This window comes from Melozone crissalis, unplaced genomic scaffold (assembly GCF_028551555.1).
Source record: "Melozone crissalis strain CALT ecotype California unplaced genomic scaffold, PUWL_Pcris_2 ptg000018l_1, whole genome shotgun sequence".
Lineage (NCBI taxonomy): Eukaryota > Metazoa > Chordata > Aves > Passeriformes > Passerellidae > Melozone > Melozone crissalis.
Genome location: NW_026535796.1, coordinates 39,636,714 through 39,660,678, shown reverse-complemented (window position 1 = coordinate 39,660,678; position 23,965 = coordinate 39,636,714). Strand labels below are relative to the sequence as shown.

The 23,965-nt window shown below is 42.4% G+C and overlaps 1 protein-coding gene across 5 annotated transcripts in view; it reads left to right on the top strand.

The window, feature by feature from the left end:
* FOXN3 (forkhead box N3) overlaps positions 1 to 23,965 on the top strand; it is a 202,821-nt gene that overhangs the window by 86,969 nt on the left and 91,887 nt on the right. For all 5 annotated transcript variants that reach the window (XM_054275777.1, XM_054275776.1, XM_054275775.1 and 2 more), the window contains exon 3: positions 16,619 to 16,755. In XM_054275777.1, the coding sequence (XP_054131752.1) occupies positions 16,619 to 16,755 (137 nt within the window). The remainder of the gene's footprint in view (positions 1 to 16,618; positions 16,756 to 23,965) is intronic.

Here is a 23,965-nt window from a genome sequence, read left to right as displayed (position 1 = left end):
ACTGCTATAATGGTGTGAGTAGTTTGCTGGCTTTCCTGCATAACTGAAGTAAGAAGGAATGCTTGGAGTGCATGGAAAGTGCAGGTTTTCAGTCTTCAGTTGGGAGGGATGGGAAGTTGAAAAGTCAGGATGTGGCAGAGATGGCTGAGAATTAGACAAATGCTGGCATTTGTACTGTTGCATGGTTTGCTTTGAAGGAGTAGGATGAACTTGTCCAGAGTGTTTTTTCCTGTTTTGGCAATTAATGTAATGCATTTATTTTTATGTAATTGCTCATTACACTAATTTATTTGTGTTTTATCTCTCGTACCCTTCTTCTATACAGATGAAGGTTTTCCCCTTCAATGCTCAGGGTTAAATATACAGACCTTACTTTTGTAAAAGAGTGTAGGTTTGGTTTACAATTTTATATTGATATGTAATATCTTCTAGACTTGTAGCTGCATGGCAGAGAGAGAGGAAAGACACTATCACAGAGACAAATTGCACAGAAGATTTAGTCTGCTGCTAGCTCCCAGCTCTTGAGGCAAACACAATTTTATTGTTTATGATGTGCCTTCCTTTTCTGCTTAAATTATTTTTTTAATCTATCTGTATATGTGTGCATAAATACTATTTATACATAAAAAGCATTACAGAATCACACTTTTTTTTAGATCATCCAAATACTTTTAAGGTAAAATGGGAGCAAAAAATGGGTTGTCAGATAGAGCTTTCTTTCTGCTTGTGTCTCTGTGCCAGGAAAACAAGATGCTGTCATAGTGGTGCATCTTAAATCACAGAATATTCTGTGTTGGAAGGAGCACACAATACCTTCAAGCCCAGCTCTTAGGTGGATGGCCCAGACAGGGATCAAACCTGCAGCCTGGCATTGTTAGTGGGACCATGTTCTAACCACCTGAGCTAATCTCTGCAATGTTTCCTTGGGAAAGGTGTGTTGCCACAACTGCTTACAGTTAGTCTAAGCACATGACTCTAAATCAAGAGTCTTAACTAACCTGAACCATCTCTCTTGTTTTTTCCAAAGCAAATCAGCATTTAAAATTCAGTAAAACATCTCCACTTTGTCAGACTTTTTGTTGTTTCATGTTTTGCTAAAACACCTGTAATATTTCACTGCCTCTTGGGCAGTGCTGCATTTGTTTGGAGGAATAAAGTTCCTTGTTCTTGGCTTAGCAAGTATGCTTTGATGTATCATTTGTTGTTAGATTTTTAGAGCTGACTAATTTTGAATTTGGGAAAGCAGAAATGTAATTATGACCCTTTCCATTAAGAGACGAGACAAGGTTTTCAGTCATTTTTGTTTAAAAAAAAATAAAATTTTCATTTAGAAAGCTTCGATATTAATTTGTAGCAATGAAATTGTAGGAAAGGTTTTGCTTTTTCACCCTTTTCTTCTGTGACTAGGAAAATGTCTTCCTCCCGTCAGTTAAAATACTTGCATTATTTTAGTTTCAAAGTAAATATGCCTATGATCTAGCCACTATTTTAATTACCTTCTGCTCTTTCACCAGCACTCGAGTTGCACTCACCCTCCAGCAGTATCTAGTGTGCTGAAAATGCATTTGGCTGGGTTGATGGGACGAGAGTCCATGCCTTAATTATGGTAGAGTTATCCACTTGTGTGCCACATCATCTTATATTTATTCCCTTTGCTATTTATAAAACAAGGTTTGCAAAGCTGTTGGATTGGCACTTTGAATCTTTAATTTAGACACGCATTTAAAAGGAGAAGACTTTGCCTCTTTGGTGAACTTGGTTTTTTTTTTTTATTATATGTTGATTCCTCTTGAATCAGGTGAAAAATTGAAACAGTTTTAAAGTGGTTTAAACAGCTTTTCAGTCCATGCCACGTGTATCTTCGGACTTCGTGCAGTGTGTACCAAGACATGCTTTTGTTTGGAAAGGATGGGAATTTTGCAATTGCTCAAATAAATTTTCTGTTTGTGTTGCCTGGTTTTTTAGTTAGACCAAGTAATGTTATCATCTAAGGGTGTGTTTGTGTAATAATATGAATAGATATGATAAGAGTGGTGTGGGAGGCTACTTATACAGAGATTTGTATCTTAAAAATTATGAAATTGGTTTAAAAATCACGTTGTCATTTAAAACAAGGGAGGAGCTGTGTGCTTTATTTTAGAGCCTTTAAGAACTTTTATAAGCTCTTTTATAGAAGCAAAGGGAGCTGGAAAGGTTTTTTCATTTGCCCCCCCTCCCCCCTCCATGATTTTGCACCATCTCATGACTTTCTAATAGAAACATCTAGAATACCAACATGCTGAAATGCTATGAATCAGCAACATTAAAGCCAGATTCTGGAGGTTGCAATAAAGCTATAATCTGTCAAGTTTCCTTCAAACTCTTCTGTTAGTGGTATGTTAAGTATTGCCTGAGAAAGTCCTTTGCAAGAAGAACACAAGTAATTACAGAAGTCCTTCACCATACAGTGCAGATGTCAGCACTGGTGGTCACGGGGTGCAGCTATAAGAGAGAAGGACCCTTTGGAGCAGCCAGCCCTTTTTGTGGGCTGGTGCTTTGGAGCTGGTAACTGGCTTCCTCTTGCAGGGGCAAGCAGTGGGGAGATTTTACAGCACCAGCATCCTCAAAGGCTGGTCACTGGTTTTCAGCAGGGTTTGGTACATGATTCAGCTCTGAGAGGTAAGATGACTGCTGTTTAGGTGTTTCAGTATTGGTAGGATGAATGGAGTCAATATAAGGCATCCATTCCTTTTTGTTCAGCCTTTAGGTGGGGCCTTCAGCAGTTTGGGCTTCATTTTCTAGCTATGCATTTTTATCTGTAGGGATATTTGTATGTTATTTTTGGTTACTTTTCACCTTCAGCTATTCAATTCCAATTGCTGTTTTTGTGGTTTCCCCCCTGACACACACACACCTTAGTTCTCTTTTTTTCCTACCTTTATCATCTCTAAATGTAACTGGTCATAAATGTCTGCCTGAGGAATGCAGGGACAAGTGCTTTCGGTGTCATTGCACTGTACTGAATGCACATTTGCATTTTGAAAAAGAAAAAAAGTTGCAGTCCTTTTTTGAAGCAGGATTTTCGTTTGTACACCGTATGCTATTTTTGGTGTGTCAGATATGAAGGCTTCCTGTGTGAAACTGATCAAGAAAAAGATCACAGGAGACCTGGAGCAGTGACTCAGGTCACAGCAGGCCTGCTTGCATGACACCTGTGTCATCAAAATAGCCTTGCCTTGGCATCCCTAAATGAGATCTTCTTTTCCCTTAGATGGTAGATCTGTTCAAAGGCATATTTGATCATGAATAATTTGGAGGAAAAGAGCTTTTTAACCTTCTGAGAATATCATACGTCTTCTCTTTCTTGTTACTTCTGAACTCCTCACATCATCATCTGATGTTGGGCAAGTTGTCGATTTTCATCGCTGAAGTCTGCTCAGAAATTGTTTCTCCCTGTTTCCTTCCACTCCAGGCATGTTAAGTCAGATAAATTCATACACTGATGTTTAATCACTGATCACTTACCACTCTTGTGCAATATTGATCAGCAGCCTTTTTGTATGCAATGATCAGAATGAGTAATAGCTTCCTAGTAAATACCGAGGAGTCGGAGCTTGAAGATGGTGATTTTGCCCCATGTAGAAGTCACACAACTTTTTTCTAGAAGCTTCTAGACTCCATCCAATTTCTTTTCCCCTCCCCTACTCCAGACTCTGTTTCTTTCCTTGTTCTGTTCAAGCCAAGCATCAGTCCTTCTTTCTGTAGATGTTGTGGCTTTCAGCAGGTGTCCCAGTGCTCTTCTCAGGGCTGCTGGTGCTGCTGAGGTTGTCCAGTGTCTCATTTTTCTGAGGAGCCTGTCATTTCTTCTCCAGTACACTACAAACACTCACAGGCTTCCCGTTTCATGGGGGCGTCCTGTGAACATCGCACCTGAAAATGAAAAATGACGGCTTGGGAGATAATTCAGTTAAAAAGAAGCCAGGGAAAACCCAAATAGGCAGGGCTGTGGTGTGTGGGTTGAAAGCTGTTTTTTACCCCCTGCTTCCTCCCACTCTTTCCTTACCGGGTAAAAGACCCAGTCTGTGCCTGAACTTGCTATTCTGAATAACCTCTTATCTGCACACAGTGACTGATGCTCACATCCTGTTTGCTACCAGCTCAGAACGCCCTGAAGAGGGACATTTCTATTTCTGCTGGGTCTGTTTCAGTGAGTTTGTGGGCTGGCTCTCTGCTGCTGCCTCTGTCATAGGCCTTTTGATTCTCTCCTGAGAATCTGAGGAAGCTCACTTTCTCTTTACTGTTTCTATGAAATAGCAAAATTATTGTGGGATTTGGAATGGCATCTGGAAAAATGAGGAAGACTTTTAAACAGAGGAATAATTTATATTGAGCCAGGATTTGGTTAAGTATTTAGACTTTGATTAATGCTCTGCTAATGTAGAACTAGTATGCCCAGGAAATAACATGAATAAACCTGCAAATTCTATTCTTGCCAAGATGTAGGTTTTGATTAGGCACTTGCTAACTTCCTTGGAAAAAATGTAGATTTAAATACTCCTTTTTTTGCACACCAGTGAGTTCAGATATTATTTCACTAATGTAATTACTGTGTTTAATAATAAACTATCTGCGCAATTTCAAATCTGTTTTACTGATGGAGGTGCTCAGGGAAGCTGATTATCCACTCTAAAATATACTTGATTCAGTGGCTCATGCTGCAGAAGTTTTCCATGACAAGCCTTGTTGTGTCTGCCACTTGTAGAATTTTACCAGTTGCAACCTCTGTGTAGCCATGCTTGAAAAAATGCGGTCACCTAAAAAACCCAAGACAAAAAAATCCTATAGCTGTCTATTTTTGAGATTGCTGTGTGGAGATTAATATTATAGGGAGTGTTTTTACAGTTTTAATGAAGCTCACTGTGAATTAAACTTTGAAGACTAAGCAAGTCCATCTTGTTCTTTTTACAAGCCTTTACCTCTGTAGCAGACTTAAAGTGGGAGAAAATATATCTGAATGGCTCCCACAATGAAAAGTTCCTGCATTGTTCTTTTTAGCTTACTTCACCTTGAGGATGATTTGGATGAGACCTGACAATGTAGCTTTCTTACCCGTTCCTCCCTCCCTGGCTTGGTGGTAGGCTGCTCATCTCCTGGGGCTGGGTGCAGGTTCCCCAGCTGTGGCACAGTGGGGCTGGTGCCTGCACTTCCAGGGAGGGTGAGGGGGCTGTGCTTGCTGCCAGGGTGGAAATGCTGTTTAACCCACATGCCACAGAGGTCTCCTGTTTGTGCTTGCGGGGATGCCATGGCCCTGGCTATCTACAGCCATCCACGGGCTGGAGCTGGGGTGGGAAGAAGCTTTGTGCACTCACGCTCTGCTGCCAGAGGAGACCAAAGGTACAGCTAGGACTGGGAGAGGGTGCCTATAGTCACCTGTGACATGGCAGTCAGTGGTGACAGGGAGGTGGCTTAGCAGCCTGCTCCCTGTCTCTGCTTGCATGTGTAATTTCCTTGCCATCTTGAGATTGGAGCCTCCCTATGTTGGAAGGCTCCCGTGCACTTGAAGTGTGTTTTGACTCTCCCTGGAAGACGTTTATGGCCAGCACTCCAGAAGATGCAGGAAGAGGTTATTGCCATAGGTGGTAGTGCTCTGACTCTGCAGATGGTCCCAGTGAGGGCTTGCTGCTCTCTGGCAGTGTGTAGGTTTCAGTGGTGGGCCTCTCAGGTGAGATTTCTTGCTCAGTTTGTGTTTCAGTAGAAATGAGATGCCAAATCCCAGTAGGTGAGGAAAGCCCTTTCCCACAGGCACTGCAGTTCCAGTCCCACCAGGGTGCGCAGTGTCTAAGAGAGAGTGTGTGTACTGTAGCTGCTGGGTTTTGACCTCCCCACAGGAGCCTAGTTTGCTCCTGGAGCTAAACTGGTCTTTCCCTGGTTTGCCTTCATTGCAGAGCCATTGATCTTGCTGTTTAATTTAGGAGGTGTTTCTCCAGGGGCTTGTGGTGGTACCTGGTGTTTGGGTGGAAAGAGGATTTGTGTAGGCTGCCAGCAAAAATGCCAAGTTGTGGTGAAGTCCCAGGTTTTTTTGAGTCCATGAGGTTTCGGGTTATAGCATTTGGGCTGTTGAGGCTCCTGAAGCCAGGCCCTGCCCTGATTAGTTAATGCTGATTTGGGCTGTGAGAACGAGATGAAAACTTCACTGCAGTCGTGAGTTGCTTCATTTTGGAGGATGTTTGCAGCATGGGGAGGTGTTTTGTTTTGCTTTCTGGGGTTTCATTCAGCCATGAGATAGAGTAGGAGGAAAGAGGAAGATAGTAAAAAATAGGTATCTCTGCATCTAGCATAGAAATGGGACACAAGCAGAGTGGAATGTGTATGTAAGTAGCCCAAGTAATGTGTGTGTTGATGGATGTGAGTAGCACTGAGGTCTCTGTTGCAGGAGGATGGTTATTCCTCAGCATGTGGAGGAATAACCTGCTGGAGGTGACAGGGATCTGTTGAGGCGGCTGAGTGGGGCTTGGGATGGAGCACAACTTTGTTTCTGTGAATAACCCAGGAATACTTGGAAACACCACATCCAGGGAACCTCTCAAATGATTTATCAAAGTGCCTGGTTTTTCTCCTCAATACATCGTGCAAACCAATATGAAACAGTAAGCAAGGAAAAATCGTATATTAAATAAACAGTTATGAGGGAAATGGTGCAAATCCATTAGCTTTTGTCAGGTCTTCCTTATTTCTATTTTTATTTGTCATGGATAATGGATTTAGTACAACCTACTCCCTCTCACACATTTCTGCTAGCTGTTAACCCCTTCCCCTGGAAATTCACTCACTGGCTTATTTCGTCATTAAAACAGCAGTAGGCAAAAAGTGACCTGTAAACCTTTAGCACAGATATAAGTGTTGAGTAATTTTTTTAGTATCTGTTCTGTGAAGGGTTGTGTTTTAAAATTGTCCCTAGGTTTTCATGTATGATGTAACTATACATTTGTAAGAAAAGACAGTTTCCAGTTGTAGATAATATGAAGGGCGTGGATAACCAGTGGGTATTTAAATGAGTGTACCTCTGATACAAAATTAGCACACCCCACTAAATGGATTATTGGTCTGGAGTCTGGGGAGTTTTTTTCCTTTCTTACCATGTTTTTTATAGGTGACCTTGAGGACTTCTTTTTGTATTCTTTTGTTTCTGCGTCTTCTCAATTTTCTTTTCAATAGTGTAGGGTTAATTACACTTTCCATGTATACACAGAAATTCTATAGGCTGAAACAGCATTATTAATGCTACTTGCTGCTCAATCTCCCTCAAGTATGCCTGTGATGGCCAGTCATGATGACAGGCTTGTCTTCTGGGCTCTCCTGCTTTCCCAGCCCAATTTCCCTGCTTCTGTTTGATCTTGCACTTAGTTCCTCCCCTGCAGTGTCTCAGCCTGTCTTCTTCAGCTTCTGGGCTTTGCCTAGCCTGGGGAGACTTTGGGCAACATCTGGGGTTGCTAGGTACTGCATGAAACAACATCAACTCTGTATAGGAGGCTGGCATTGTTAGGGGCAGCTAATGACACTGCTTGCTTCAGCTGCTTGCAGGGTTACTGTGTGGCAGCCTAATAGCTTTATAGGGTGGTTCACATATAAACTCAGCAAGGAGATATCTAACAGGCTGAATACAACTCTTGGAGGTGGGTGACATAGTGCAGCACCCCCTGAGCCTGTTGGAGGAATTGTTTCATGATGAGAGCAGTGGGATCCACTGCTGTCTGTTAGCAGGCATTTTGTGTGAGCTTACCTGTACTAAAGGATACGAGCTGGTGTGCTGGAGGAGCAGTGATCCAGCTGTGCCCACGGGCAGTGGGTTATTGTGACTGGAATAATGGTAGAAAATCATTCCAGACCTGGTGTTGAAGTGCCCCTTGCAGGATCAGGAACCTGGACACTGGAGACATGCTTTGGGTTGGCAGTCTTGGCTGCAGCTCAGACTTGCTGGGTGTCTAGGTGATGCACTAGAAGACCTTCCTAACTTCTTTGTTCACAGGAGGGAGAGTGCTGAGGAAAAAAAACAGCTTAAAAGCCCATGAATGCCTTCAATTGTGTAAAACCCAAAAGCAGTCAGTCCTGTGCTGCCTGTTCTTTGCTCTGCCTGTGGCAGATAGACAAGGCCACAGGCTCTGTGCCTGTGATGGTACTAATGGGGCTCCCTGCAGATTTGGGGGGAGTGGGCAGCCTCAGAAGGCACTGCTGCAGAGGGCAGGGCCTTTCACCCTGATAACACATACAAGCCCAGAGGCACAGGGAAAACTGATATGTCTTGTGCTGGTGAGACTTGAGCTCCTTTAATATTGGAACACCACGGGACAGTGTGAGTTTTGGTAGACACTTTCTTGTGTTGCAGGATGTTGTGCTGCATCCTGCCTCTCAAATAAGTTGAGTATTTTTGACTATGGAATACCACAGCCTTTCTTTTCTCAGCTGTTACTTCTCAGTGCTGATCTGGCCTCTTTATTCCTTTATCATTGTTTATTTATATGCTTGGCTTCCTTTTTGTTTTATTTCATTTTGAGACGAAATAGTCCTTTTCCTCTCTAACCATACTTCCATTGTTAGGGAAGTAATATACCCACCCAGCCTCTCCAGTCAGAAAGACAGTGCCCATTTTGTGACTGGAAGAACGGCAGAGATGTAGAGGTGGTTCATGTGGCTGCATCACTTGGGGAAGAACCAGAGCACTTTCATAAAGTCAAATCAGAATAAAAGGTTGACGGCTGGGTTGGTGTCTGGGGTAGCTCACTGAGCTAGTGAGCTACAATACCAAGAGTTGAGTGTGAAAACAAAGACTTGCATTTGCATGATTTGGAGTAATGGATGTTTTTACTTGGAGCAAAATAAGATTTTAAAAGCCCCAACCTTTTGTTTTCTTAAGAAATGCTGATGATTTTTTGATGCAACTGGCTTACTTGGGTTGAACGCTGTACTCCAGGAAGCTTTCAAATCAAAACTTTAATTTCATGCATTAGATGAGCATATGTTTATGATCATGTAATTGTGTTTTAGCTAGTCTCTTCCCGTCACGCTTCTTCACGTTTGTGCTTGAGCTGAGCTGTGACTGCTGCTTTGCTGGGGAAGGGTTGAAAACGTGCAGAAGTGTTTGTGAGGGTTTTGTTACGCTGCATGCAGATACTACTTCAGATTTACTTCAGCTTGGTGTTAAGCTCTCACCTAACATTGCCAAACTTTCCTTGGAAGAGCAGGTGAAATTTCTACTTCTCTTAAGTTTGTAGGTCAGGGGATTTTTATGAAAATTAAAAGCTTAGTAAGCAGTTGTCACTGCCATTAAAATGCAGTCAAGGTCTATAGTGCAATTCTTTAAAGCTGGACATAGATGATTTCACTGGTCTGCGCTAGAAATGTTAAAAGAGAATGAAGAAAATCTGCCCTTAAACTGCATGAATAGTTATTTGTCATTTTTATGTAAGATTGAAGTGAATCTGAGGAATGCATTTTGTAATAATAGGAATCGCTGGCAGTGGCTTTGTTTTTCTTTCTTTCAGAATTCCTTCACTGTTGTACTTCTTAATTTAAAAAAAAAAAAACAAAAAAACCCCAACAAAACCCAAGCAAACAAAAAACCAAACAAAAAGCCAAACAAAACCCAAAAAAAATCCCAGAAAAAAACCTAGCTGACCTCAGATGAGTGAATGCTTTGTTTGTGTGTTTCTGAAAATAAGTTCAATTGTTTATAAAAAGGAGTAACTAGAGAACCCCCAGACTCATATGCAAGGTGTAGGCAAGCTGTTAGAGATGGTAAAGTTTTAGTATTGTCTGTGACCACCCATGAAAAACTACTTAAAATGGGAGAATCTGTGTAGGAGGGCAGAGCAAGCAACATTATGACTTTCTTGATAACTTGAAATACCAATGAGTAAAGCTAAGCAATAGAGTTTTAAACAGACCAGCAGACCAACTTTGGCATCTGATCTTAAATCTTCCTGAGTGCTTGCCAGGCCAATAGTTTAAAATTTGTTATGTAATATATTTTCCAAGTTTTGATACTAGTATGCTAATTTTGCCTCATGTAAATGAAGGAACTAGTTCTGAGTTGGTTTTGTTTTAGTAGTGATAGCCTTCATTTGGAGGAGCATGATACTAACATGAGGGATGAGTAGCTGAACTAAAAAAGTAAGGTGTGTTCTTGTCAGCACTGTGTGCAAGTGCCTGGCATAGAGCTGGCTTTGAGCAGCGTTCCTGGTTGCACAGCTTCTCTCTCCTTGGATATTGAAAACCATCTCTGCCCTTGCCATCATAGGGCTGATTCAACACAGCATCAGGGGTCACAACAGGCTGGCATTTTTTAGTCTTGGTGAATTTTGCAGTCATGAACCACTTCTTTCCCATAGTGCCAGTGCAAGTTTGCAAACCTTCAAGGGTAGAGGTATATTTAGTGAAGTATGTGTGTCTGTGTTGTATTGTGGGATGGCTTTGAAGTCACTTGGCAGGTTTCTTTGCTTAGTACAAGAAAGTTATTTAAGCAAGTCATTCTCTCCTGAGGTGGATTTTGGAGTGATTATTGTGTTCCTCTCAGTCCACTTCAGAGCTGAAGACAGGGTGTCATAAGGTGCAACTTGGAAAGTATTTTACTTGCCTTCTATCTTCTCAATTGCTTCTCAATTTCCTCATGAAAATACCTCACTTTTCTTGTTAAATATATTTTTTCATAGGATGAGAAAAGGGGAATTTGTGTTTAGGAGGAATTCCTGATGATAGTTTGCTGTTCCTGGAAACCAGCCAGAAACTTGTTTTAGTCAGGGTTTCCAGAATTGCTCTGCCCTCTCTGTGACTGCAATGTCAGGTGGCGAGTGAAGTACCCTGCTCTTTTTATGGATAGGCTCTTCCATCATGCCTTGTTCTCTTTGGTGCTTTTGCAGGTCCTTGCTTCCTGACAGCCTTGGCTGTGCTCTCACCACCCCCAGAGGCTTCCTGCACAGGTGTGAGCAGTCAGCAGTGTCAGCAAGGTGGCTGATGGCTTTGTGCTGCTACATTAGATGTGGTGCAATCATAGAAGTTGAAAATATGCTTCTGCAATTCTGGTCTAAAACAATTATCTTTTTCAGATTCTGGTCTTGGATATACTTACTCAAACTGTTGCTTTAAATTCTGTGGTGAGATGTACAGTTCTATCCTACCATTCTTTTTGTTCCTGTAGAAACGTTTCTGTGATCATATTGAACAGTTGGACCTGTAGAAGCTGTTGGGCATTCCCATGGATAAGAATGGTGGCAAATCTGTGTGAAAGGTTTGCTTCAAGCCTGCTGTTGCAGCATATCTGGACACAATGAGCTCAGGATAAATATTTCTTTAAAGTAAGAACCTTTAATACCCAGTAATCTCTCCACTGTTACTTGCAAAGAGATCACCTGTTGTAACAACAGTAGGTTTCATCCACGAGATAAAACCTTTTGATGGTAAGTTACTGACAACAAAAGTTTCCTAATCATTGAAGAAGGTGATATTAATGATATTCACTGGTCCTGTGTTAACAACTGTGTTAACTGCAACCTCCACTGGGTTAGGCAGGGACAGATGTCACAATGATGTGACTTCAGTATTTGTTAGCTGCAGATGTTAGTTGGTAATGCCCTTTTTTGAGTAATAGGAAATTTCTGCTTTTTCTCTTTGCTTTTATGGTTACTGAAGCCAATGTGACTTACTTTTGAGATGGTGTATATCTGCACCCCTTCAGCCTGTGTAGCTGCCTGGTTCATAGTGCTGATCATTTTGGTTCAAGAAAGCCTAGCCTTGGCCACTCATCCCCTCCGGATCTGATAGTGGAGAAGTAAAGTACAGATCTGCTCAGTGGGCAGCTGTTGTTTGGGAGTAGCAAGGTCCTTAACTCAGAGCTGTGTTAAAATTCTCAGCCTGCTGGCATAGTTTAGGTGTGTGAGCAGAGCTCTGGAGTCACTTGTGGGTGTCTTGTTTTGGTTCCTCTCCTCCCAGCCTCCAGGCACCTGTGTTGGTGCCCAGGCTCTCGGTGTCCCTGCTTTCCCATGCGCAGCCTGGCCTTTCCCTCAGGGCTGTCTGCAATCCTTGCTGCCCAGCTCAGCCCAGCCCCTGCACCTCTGCTTTGTGTCATACTGCTTTTGCTATTTGTCTTACAAGCTGCTTTCTGTCCAGCCAGAGTCCTGCTTTTCCTTTTTCAGTGTGCTGTTTCACAAGGTGCATCAGGATGTCACCAGGGCTCCTGCTGCAGAAGGGAGCAGTTCCCATTCCCCTCCCTGTGTCCCCACATCCCTCCTCTGCTTTGCCACAGCTCTCTGGATGCTTGTCACACCCTTCATGTGAGCCAGCTTAATGAATGTAACTTACATCAAATTGTGTGAGAAAAAGAGTTTTCTTTGAGGAAAATGTCTGAAATGGGCTTATGGAAGAAGGCCCAGGCACATGCGAGGCATCACAGAGGAAAAAAAAAAATCTCCCTTTTGGCAGGTTTCCCTTAAGGTTCTGTTCCCTTGGGGACCATCTTGGTGGTGATGCAAGAGACATGGGTACCTGGAGCTGCTCCTCCAGGCAGATTCAAAGTGAAGATGTTACCAGAGCTTCAGAAGGGAAGATTTGGAAATGCCAACATCTCCCTGAGCCCGTATTTTGTGGTTTCTGTATCTGCTCTCTTCCCAAAGCTTTGTTTTGGCCAGACTTGTTTTTATGGCAGTGAAAAGAACAGCTCTGTGAAAAAGGTTGTGTTCCTAACACATTTCAGCTATGTGCTAAAATAACCAGGGAACAAAATTCTTCAAATGAACACTATCTGGAATTTTTATATAGATGGATGTAGCCCCTGCAGTACCAAAATCTGACCAAGCAAAACCAATACAATGGGTTGTGTACTTTTTCCCAGCCACTGGTCTCAGAAAGAGCTCAACACACAATTCTTTTAGTTGAGCTTTGGGCAGGCAGTAGCTGATGTGTGAGGACAGGTAGTTGTGAGGTATATGCAGGCAAAATCTTTACAATGAGGAGTTTTACTAGTGGATAATGCTATTAATTCCCAACTATAGGAATTGAAAGAGCTGACAAGCAGCATTTTAATTATTTTAAAATTTCAGTCTTTTTTCAATGCTACTAAAAAATGACCAAACACAATAACAATAATAGGTTGTGTAAAGTAGTATTTAAAAACTTCTATGTGCAGTCCATTAGAAGAAAAAACAAGTGAACATTGAGTGTATTGTGTACCTTTTCATGGCAGTACACTGACTTCAGTTGCTGGGAGGGAATCAGAATAGGATATTTGAGGTATGAGAGAGCAAATTTGTTAATAAGTTGCAAGTTAGTACACAGTATTGTGCACAATCTACATATATATGTTAAGTGATGTAAAAAGGAGTAGCAATTTCTCCAAATAGAAGATAATCAGGATTTTTTTTTTAAATATTCAGTCAGGATATTTCATTGGGTAACTCTGTATGTTTCTCACTCTCCCTATTAGCACCTCTGAAATAGTTTACCCTCAAGTATAGTTTACTCTTGGACATGAAGAGGACTTGTAATAACATTCCCCATTTTTAATCACGTTAACCAGGAATCAGTGCAGAAGCTGTAACCTGTGTTTGGCAGGAAGGAGGTGGCTGTGCCTGGCTCTGGGAGGAGGTGGCATGTGGGGAGGTCTGAAAGCACTCCAAGTGCTGAAGGTATCAGGGGGCTGTTATCCACTCCTCAGTCACTTGTTGCCTGGGAGACAAATGTAATCCAGAGTTGGTTTTTTTGACCCTTCCTTGCTGGTTTTTGATTGGAGTCACTATTGACTTTTGGCTTGGAGGAGGTAGTGAAGCAGCACGCCAAGTGTCATAAGATGGAAATTAATCACTACCGACGGGGCTGAGCTCCAGTGATTTCCTTTCCCGTGATTGCTCTGTACATGGGAAGACTAATGACACATCTGAACAGACAGTTAACAAAGCTCTTCACACCTCCCAACAGTCAAGAAGGTTTCTTAACCAGATGTCACTTCAGTTTTCCTTTTTATTCATGCTCTGTTATGTGATTGTGGAAAAACAAAAGTAACTGTCTTAAAAGAGAACATTGCAAAGTTGGCAAGCTTTGCCTTAAATTACATTTGTTTTTGCTGGTAAATTATAAGTCAGTTCAGTTGCAGAGAAAATATAGCAAATCTGCCTTGCCAGTGGTTTTTTTAACGAGGAGTGTACTTCTCAATATTTTTTGTCAGAGTTCCTGTTTTTCAGTGAGATTATTTTTGGCTTTTGGAAGAATATGAGCAAACCACACAAACTTATCTTAACAGTAATGAAAGGTTTTGAAGTCACTCTTCAGTAGTGACTTCATATTGTAAGGCCCTCAGCTTAAACTGACTGATGGGTTTTGGGGAGTAATATCTTCCAGGTAGGTGACAAGGCTGTCTTGGAAGTAAATGAAAAAACAGAGAAGTTTGGAAACAATATGTTGTGTTCCAGTAAGTACAAATAAGGTAGTTGGTATTTAATTGTAGCTTTTTTTATAAGCTTATCCCATGCTGTAAGAAGTAAGGAATCCAGCAAAGGTTTTCTCCTGAAAAATTTTCCTCGTTTTGCTCATTGCTTGTTTAAAAGGAAATTTTATGTTCTTAGTCTGGGTCTTGGATAGAGCATGGAAGTGGAATTTGGGATGTTTGAATTCTATTTTTGACTCTATCCTTTGCCTAAGAATCACTTACTGGCCTTGTCATGTGTCTGGCTCATTGTCCCATATTTTAGGAGGGCTAAGCATAACAACCTCCTCCTTGCAGAGTGGTGTGAGGACTGTGGTGCACAGCTTCCTCAACTGACAGCACTGGATCTCTCAGCTGTTGGCTGTAGTGCTTTGCTGAGATCAGAGCCACAGAGGCTTGCTTGCTTCTCTCTAGCCCTTTAGTCTTGGGCTTTTGTGGCCATATTAGAACCTTGCTTCATTTCAAGTGCTGGAAGATGTCTCCCCTTAGACATCTTTCAGCTCCTAGTGTGGCCTCTGTGGCCTCCTAGTAGGTTACCTGTGGGCAGTAAAATGATGGATATGCTTGAACCCTGCAAGCCATCCTGAAGAGTCTTGACCCCATGCTCCTGTTCCACCAGAGCAGCCTGCAGCCCTGCTTCTCTCTGACAGAAGATTGTCACAGCTCCTGCTGGCTGCTCTCCTTTTCTTTAAAGCCAAGTCTCACATGGTGCTGGAAACTTTCTAGGTGCACACAAACCCATCCAGGGACATTGGGGATGACTTTCGTTTTTCATTTATTTTTCATTTATTTTTGGGGAGGAGAATTTAGTGCACATTTGCTCTCTGTAAGCACTTGACATGTTGCGCTGTGTATCCTAAAGCTGTCTGTGGGGCAGAGGAGCACTTAGGAAGTGGTGGGGCAAGGATACAAGTTTTCAAAAGGAAACAGGTGTCTGGTTTTGGTCTTCTATATGGTTTAAGAAAAGAATGTCCTTCTTCTGATGTGATTCTGTCTGTGTCTGTGTGTGTGCTTGTTCTGTAACATGTTAACGGAGAGCTTTGTTTCACTGATAGAAGTTGAAGCAGAGGAGAGGGATGGTCCTGAGTTGAAAAGCAGCTAGAGGCAGTAACACAGCCTCCCCCACCTGGTCCAGAAAGCATCAACATTTACCAAAAAATTGTAGCATAATGCCTTGAATGCCTGTCAGTTGAGTTCAGTCAACAGTTAGGATTTGTGTTTGTGTTTATGTATGATCAAGCAGAGCAAGACTGCTCCTGAACCATCATTCCATATGCTTTCATAGTGAAGCTGAGGCAGTTTTCATGTTTGTTTAAGAACTCACACAAAACAATCCAAAATCCTCAGCTTGACCTCTGATGGGATTGAGACAAGAAATGAAATTGCACTGCTTGTAACTGCAGAATAAACACTGAATTTTAGTGTAATCTTTACTTTACAGATTAACTGCTGGTGTTGTTCCTTGAGTCCAGAAAGGGTAATTACAGTAACTGTTGTTTTAGCTGATCACAATTTCACAACACACTTAAATGGTTATACTCTGATTATACTGTGGGGTGGTTTTATTTTGGTTTTTTTTTGTTTGTTTTAGTTTTGGTTCGTTGGTTTGTTTTGGGTTTTTTTGGTATTTTTTCCCCTCTGGGGAGAAAAGATGATTAATTTCCTCTTGTAGTATAATGGTATTGATGTCATGTGGGTTGGAGGATTAAGTCCTTATATTTTTAAAACAGTTGCTAGGGTGTTTAACCCTCTCCTTTTTAGCCTTGTTTCTGTTTGTATAACAGCAAAAGGAAAAGAAAACTACTTCAAAAACCAAGATACTTATTTTCAAAGTTTCTGTTTAACGGTTAACTGTAGCTTCTTATTTTTCCAATATGAGGTGATTGGAAAATTGTCAGATATTATTAAATCCTATTAACTAGTAACAAGAGAGAGGGGGAGAAAGAGCGACCAAACATTCATTCTTTTTTTCCCCTCAGAATTGTGATTTAAATCATACAGTCATAATACATTATTAATGGAGCAATAATCTCTGGCAAGCAAGTTATATTCACTTCTGTCAGACAAAAAACCCAAAGTCACTGCTTTTCCTGACAAAAACTGCTAAATAAATATGGCTGTGCCATTAGATCAAATATTTGATTTTTTTTTTTAATTCTTTTCTCTTTGCAGAGTATTGGAAAGGGGTCCTTGTGGTGTATAGACCCAGAATATAGACAAAATCTTATTCAGGCTTTGAAAAAGACACCCTATCACCCATACTCGCATGTGTTCAATACACCTCCCACATCTCCTCAGGCATATCAAAGGTAAGAACTAGATGCATTTTACAATTCTAAATGTTTTCCTGCCGTGTTGAGTATGATTCTTGGGTAAGACACTAATGTAATCAAGCGCTGCAGTTTGGAATGTGCGAGTGCGGGACGCCCGGGAGCGCCGGTCCGGCCTGGCCCCTTCAGCGTGTCCGGGGCACCTTTTACCGGCTCATGGCCCTGCTGGCATCAGCGTTCCTGAGCAGAGCCTGCGGGCTGCCTGCAACAGCCCTTTGGCAGAGGAGCGCCTGAAATAAAAATGCAGATGAGCAAATGGAGAGCTCTGAAGTGCACACTTATCCCCTTTGGTGAAAGCCCGATTCCCTCCCTCTCTCAGAGGAGATGGGCTCATTCTTCTCCTGGGAGAGCCGAGGCTGATGTTGCCTGTGCAGCTCCAGGATGTCCACCGGGTTGAGCTGGTGCCCAGGTGCCTTGACCAGCGCTTGGTGGTGGATGGGCGCTTGTGGTGCCCCTTAGGATTAGCCTGGATTTTCTCCTTTGCTTCGGTGAAACAGACATGAGGTGGTGTTTTTCTGTTCATTTTGTGGGGGTTTTTTGATCTGGCATTCATTTACGACCAGTGTTAGCAAAGAGACATGATCTATGGCTGCCATCCGCAAAGCAGGAAAGCAGGTGCTGAGGCTGGCAAACTGCGTTTTCCTCGATGCCGGGAAGGGCCGGGATTGCGGTTCATGGCCCGTGCTTCCCCCTCAGGACTGGGAAGGTGTGCTGAGCCGGCCGCAGCAGCGCCGGGACTGCGCGGTGGCGCTGACGGCTCCCTTGGCGGCTCGGGTGCTTCTTGTTATTTTTCCGCGTTAGTGTTGGGGCTGGCGGGAGGGAGGGCAGCGCCGGGAGGGCAGCGTGATGGTCGCCGTGGTGACGGCGCGTCTCCCGGCAACGCGCGGGCCGGGCCGGGCCGGCGCTGCCGCCTCACGGGGCCGCGGGCTCGGCCGCGCCGTTGCCGCGGTAACGGCGATCCCGGCACGGCGCTGGCAATGGAGACCCTGCGCCCGCTGGTGTGTCGGGGGATCGCCCCGGTGGCCGGGGATGCCCCTGGCCCCTGGATTTTATTCTGGAAATCAGAGCGTGACCAGGGGTGCGGGGTGCCGAGGCGGTGCAGCTCGGCTGTCCTGGTGCTCCGGGGGGTGCTGGGCAAACGCTGTCCCTAGCACCACCTGTGGAAGTACCCCTTACTACTGTACTTGGCAGAAGGACAGATAAATAATTTAGGTAATGGATTAAAACTAATTTGTGCATTTGAACAAAGCATGTTTTCTGGCCCTTGCTTTATTGTTACTGCTGCCTTTTAAAGGGTATTTTAATCACGCTTATCCAGATTTATTGATAAATTCTCATTGAGTAGAAGTGCAATGCACATCTGACATAGAAATTAAGAGATTTTGATCCCTTCTAATCCCCACAAACAAAAAAATCTAGCATACACATGCAGTTGAAAGCCAGAGGACTCCCATTTTTTTATGGGTGAAGTGACTGTTGACTCAGTGGGCTGGGTTTGCCAGAACCACTGTGTAATTTGGTGGCAGATGTTGGCAGCAGGAGCAATGACATGGGCAGCTCTTCTAGGCTAGGCTGAAGGAAGCAATGCAGCAGCACTGCTGTGGGCAGTCCTTGCAGGGATGAACCCTTAGAGACACCCTGTCTGGGTGTCAGAGAGCGCACAGGGGCAAAGCTACACTGTGTCCTGCACAGCTGTGCCTACTGCTCCCCTGCTCCCCTGTCTTCATCCTGTACAGCTCTGTGCTCACTGCTCCTCTGTCCTCATCCTGCACAGCTGTGCCCACTGCTCCTCTGTCCTCCTCCTGCACAGCCCTGTGCCCACTGCTCCCCTGCCCTCATCCTGCACAGCCCTGTGCCCTCTGCTGCTCCTTGCTTGCTGTATGTGGCAAAGGATGCCTGCAGAGTCACAGACCTTGGGCAGAGGTTGTGCTGCCCTCTTCAGTGGGGTGTGTGTCCAGAACCTCACAGCCTGTTTTCTTGCGTGGGAGAAGAGAGGACTACTGGCAGGTGCCAGACAGTATGGGATTTAAGAAGTGGGTTTCAGTCACTACCTGCTTTCAGCACTGCCCAGTGTAGCTGGGCAAGGGAGAAGGAGGAGTCTACTGAAACACTGACCAGTGAGTCCCAAAACTGGAAGGGAAGGTTTTTCTCCTTGGAGCCCATGGGATGTCTGAGCTGCTGCTGCACTGCTTGTGGTGCCAAGTGCTTTGGAGTCTTCCTTGTAATGACTGCATCATAAAACAAAAAGCTTGTGTGGTTGAAGGAGCAAATGCCTTGCAAATACAGCAAAGGCCAGGTTTTATATGAAGAAATTGTGGTCTCACTGTTACTTCTACTTGGCTATCTTTCAGCATTTCCACGTTTAAATAAAACTTAATATCCCCATAGTATTCTAAAATATTTATTCATTCTGCTGCTAATGACTGGTGAAACGTCAACATGAAGCTGGTCTAGCCTATCAGTGACTTCTGAATTAATTCTGGATTGACAGTTACATGGTAATTTTCTGAATAAATTTCCAATATATTCTCAATGAGTTGAATATTCCCTGTGCATTTGGAAGAAACCAGTAATCCCATGTGTAAGTGATTGCTTTCTCATGTGTACAAAGACTTCAGTAGGGGTAGAAAATGTAAATCCATTCCACCATAGTCAGATCTCCAGAGCTATACATCGTCATAGTAACAAATTCCAAGGGGAATTTTTCTTATGGTGAAGACAGTACATCTAGAAAAAAAATCCTTGGGTGGCAGAGGTTTTGCTCTCTGGCCATCTTATGTAATGGAAGTTCACAACTAAGAGAAGCTATGTCACTTAATAAAATATATCTGGAACCAGATAATTTGCCAATATTATTCCTGGCTCTAGGAATAAGGGTCAGTTGGTGAAATTCCACAGGGGCAAATTGAGCTATTCCTTGTCTTTATCAGATGTTTTAAAAGAATAAAGATGCACAAGTGAATCACATGTTCTGTTTAATATCTGCATAAGCAGCTTAGGGTAGAATTGAGCACAGAGTGGAGGAATGCATTGTAAAAATATCCCAAGCACGATGATTACTGAATACACAAATTGCCCTTTTCCTGAACAGAGTTAAATTAATTGCATCAGATAATTCAGTTTCATGACTTCAACAGAGCATCCTGCATAAATGTGACAGGAATGGACCTTTTATGAAGGAGTTTCATGATGTGAACCCATTCATTTGGATGGCTGAGTGAGTGTTGTACCAGTATCATTTGAGATAAAAGTGGCTCAAGCCATGACATTTGGACTACACTGGGTTCCATGTATAGGAGACATTCTGAGGGAAAAGGCAACCTTGCTGTGTTTGTACATAAGAATGAACTTCAGACTGCAGTTGTCTGAATTTGCTGCTTCGATTCAGGGCAAAGATTACCTGTAAGCTGTTAGAAGAGAAGTATCACAAGGTGAATTATTTAATTTTAATTGGCTTGGATGTGTGTTCTTAAAAAACAATACTCACAACAAATAAAACTCCTTGGGTTTTTATCTGGTTCTTCTAATTCAAGCATGTGTCATAAAGCATGTCATTTATGATGAATTTCAAGAGCAAACTAACACTGATACAGATCATTACAAAGGAAGAGCTCTCCTTGGTTTCAAAAAATAGCTGTGTTAGACTAATGTGTTTCTTCTTAAATTTTACAATTATTTTGGCAATAGCAACTTTGAAATATATTTATAGATACACACTTGGTTAAGTAAAAGTACAAGCCATGAGCTCCTTAAACATTCATCACTTCTCCATTGTCTTGTCTTTTGATACCTCTTTCTGATAACAATATTCTTTATCTCAAGGTTGACATTAGAAAAAGGGACTTTGTGGTTATAAACCCTTATCTAACTTCTGAAATTTATTTGTAGAGACACAGAGAAAGATTTGTGAAACCTGGTGGCTAAAGCTTTGTTCCTAAAAATCCCAGTTTTACAAATCACTGTGAGAAAGTGATGGCCATCACTGTGGGCTCTATGGTAAATGGCAGGGGAGGTGACCTGGGCATGCTTTCATTTGCATTTGTCTATTTTAAGGCTGAGAGCACAGAGTCTTATCACTGAGTCCTGCCCTCCTGCTCCCACCTCACCAGTCGGAGCCCTCACAGTGCAGTGCAGCCCTGCAGTGGGAGCTCCCGGGCAGTGCAGCCCTGCTGTGGGAGCAGTGCAGCCCTGCTGGAGGAACACCTTCAAATATCTACAGGTTTTGAATTTACCATCACTGCTTCCACCTTTTGCAGTTGTTTATTGAAGCTACATTGAAGTTGTAGGTTATCACATTAGACAAATTATAAGCACCCTCCTATCTGTACACTTCGTACATTGAGATCAGATGTGAATAGGAAAAGGTTGTTTCACCAGCTTCCCCATTTGGGGAGGCTGGTGAAACAACCTTTTCCTATTCACTAAAAGACTTTCAGGGTGTCTCTTGCAGAAAAGACATGATTTGGTTGTTCTTTGCAGTCTGGAAGTGTGGATTTAATTCTGTGTTACTGTTTGTGTTTTTGATAGGAAATGAAGCTGATCATAGGCAAGTCTGATATTGATTTCTGTGCATGTTACAACCACTTTATCAAGAATGATCTATTTTACTTCCTATGCAGAGTCACAATGAGTTTTCTTCTCTTGATGTGGTGTTAAGGTGGAGTCTTCAGGGAATTTTTGTTTTCATAGTTTTGTAGTTTGTGAGATCATAGAGAATGCAAGTTCTTCTGAAGTGTGCCCTCTGCCCCTATCACATGCCTTAATTTGAAGACCATCTATACTTTGGGATTATGTTGCTTTATTTCTGTTTTCTGGCAAGTTAGATAATATTGGTTTAGTTTGGTGTCAGGTATGAACAGCAAAGTGAACTTCTGGTGGAGTGAATACACTGAGAAGTGCATAAATATTTGAGGATCTCTCAATCCAGGGCTTGGTTTCTATCATATTCTTATCAGTTCTCTAACCATTAGACTTCTGTGATCCCACTGAATATAGTTTCAGGAAACAAAACAGATCAACTCTTCTTACTTTTAAAAAGGCTTTTTTCTTTTTCTTTTTTTTTCTTTTTTTTTCTTTTCTTTTTTGCACCTTACAGCCTGAAGGATGTGTAGGGAGGAAAGATAAATTCAGAAAGGTGACCACAGATCCTGGACAGAAAAAGAGGAGGAGAAAGTCTGAATCTGATCTCTCTAACATAGTTTCATGCAGGAATGGCTGGTAGAAATACAAATGACCCTCTAATCAAATCTTCATTCCTCTCAAAATTAGTCACATGCTTCTGAGCCTTCTCAACTGAAATGTTTTCAATTCTTTCTCATTCATACCTCCAGAAAGAAGAAATATCATTTTTCCCATTTACATGTCAAATACATGAAGATTTGGTTGAGTCTTTGTTTTGTTTGCATGTATTTAGACTTTTGGTAAAGTACTGTAAAGCAGAGTCCTTAGTCTGTCATCTTTCTCTAGATGTCAGGCAAACACCAGCTCATTGCTTTATGTTGTTATTTTTCATGGTTCCATTTGTGAACAGTCTTTCCAGTTACTTGGCTTCTTAGGCTCTTTTTCCCCTCCTCTGTGCCTTCTGTAGATAAATATAGCCTTATTCCAAAGATAACTTGGAATGGTACCGTAGATATTTCCACTAAGTTCATGGGAAAAAGAAAGTGTAGGGATATGTTTTGAAATTTTTGTTACTTTGTTTGTAAAACCCTCTGTGGGCCTGGGTGTTCAGAGCTGTGAGTTGCTGGCTGCAGGAACGTGAAGCGTGTGGGTGCTGTGCTTGTGTTTCCCTGCAGCCCCTCATCCCTCTTCCTTGCTGCCCCTGGAGTGTGTGCTGCTGCAGGTGGGGCAGGGTTGCACAGTGCAGGAGCTGTGGGGTGAAGCAAAACACAGAGGGTGTGAGGGACAGCTCACCTTTGGTCCCTGGGCAGTGCAGGATCTGTCACCCTTCATGCCATTAGCAGCCCTTGCGTCACTGTGACACTGCAGCACTTGTGTGGATGGGGAAGCCTGTGCAGCGTTCAGGAACAGTTCACTGAAGTTTTAGGAGTTGAAAATGCAGACTCAGGAAGGAGCACTATGAAAGTGCAATGAACAGTGGTCACCATGAGCATCACCTTTGTTAATCATATAATATTACTGCCATGTAAATTATCTGAATTCTGAATTTGAAAACAGACTTGTGAAGCTTGGGAAGCCACAAATAGTATCATAGTGTGTCACATCTTGCTGCTCTTGGATTATAAAAAGGTTTTTTTGTATTTCAATAGCTCAAGTTAATTTTTTTCATTTAGTTTTAATCATGCTCTTGTATTTTCTTTTAGATTTTCTTCACTTCTCTATTAGCTATTGGGCTTTCCTTTGATGCTTATATAAAAAAAAATTGACAGGAAAAGTCGCATTGTTTGTAGTTCTGTTGTAAAAGTGACGTTCACAGAACAATTCTTAATGTTATGCTAATAGTGATGAACTACTAGTAAAAAATATTAAGATAACTTGAATCTTTCAAACAATGGGTAAGGGATGTCTTTATGTGTAATGGCTATGATTTTAAGGCATGCTACAATTTAACTCTTTATTGTATATTTAATAATTGTTTTAACTCAAAGTTAAGGGGAATTGACTATTTCCAAGAATTGCGGCTCTGTCTTAAACAAAAGCCTGTGCGGACCTTTCATCATTTCATCTAGCATTTTAATATATTTTAGGGAATAGAGAACATGTTTAAAATGTGAGGCAGCTGTTGTAGTTTATGCAAAATTCTGAATATTTGTGTAACCAATTTGTTCCATATGCAATCTTTCTTTGATAATATCAGTTTTGCACACAGGTTCAAAGGCCATGGCAGACTTGGAGTAGGACACTTGAGTCCAAGAGCTGTAGGAACTGATTGCAGGTGACCATCTTCTCCCCAGGTCATAAGAGAAGGTGACAGATGTACTGAAAATCCTGGTTGTCCATAGAGGAATGTCCCAGGAGGGGAGCGTGGCCAGTGAGAACCATTTCCTCTTCTCTGCATGGTGTTAGTGGGAAGCAGAGCATAAGAGGGACACATTTCATTGCTGCTCACAGTATGACTGTGGAGAATGTTAACAAGGTGATGGAGGTGGCCCATCAGGCCTTGTGTTAGCCAGCAGAGGTACAAAACTGAGCTGCATGGTGCACCATCAGCTTGGGCCCTGGGCCATTG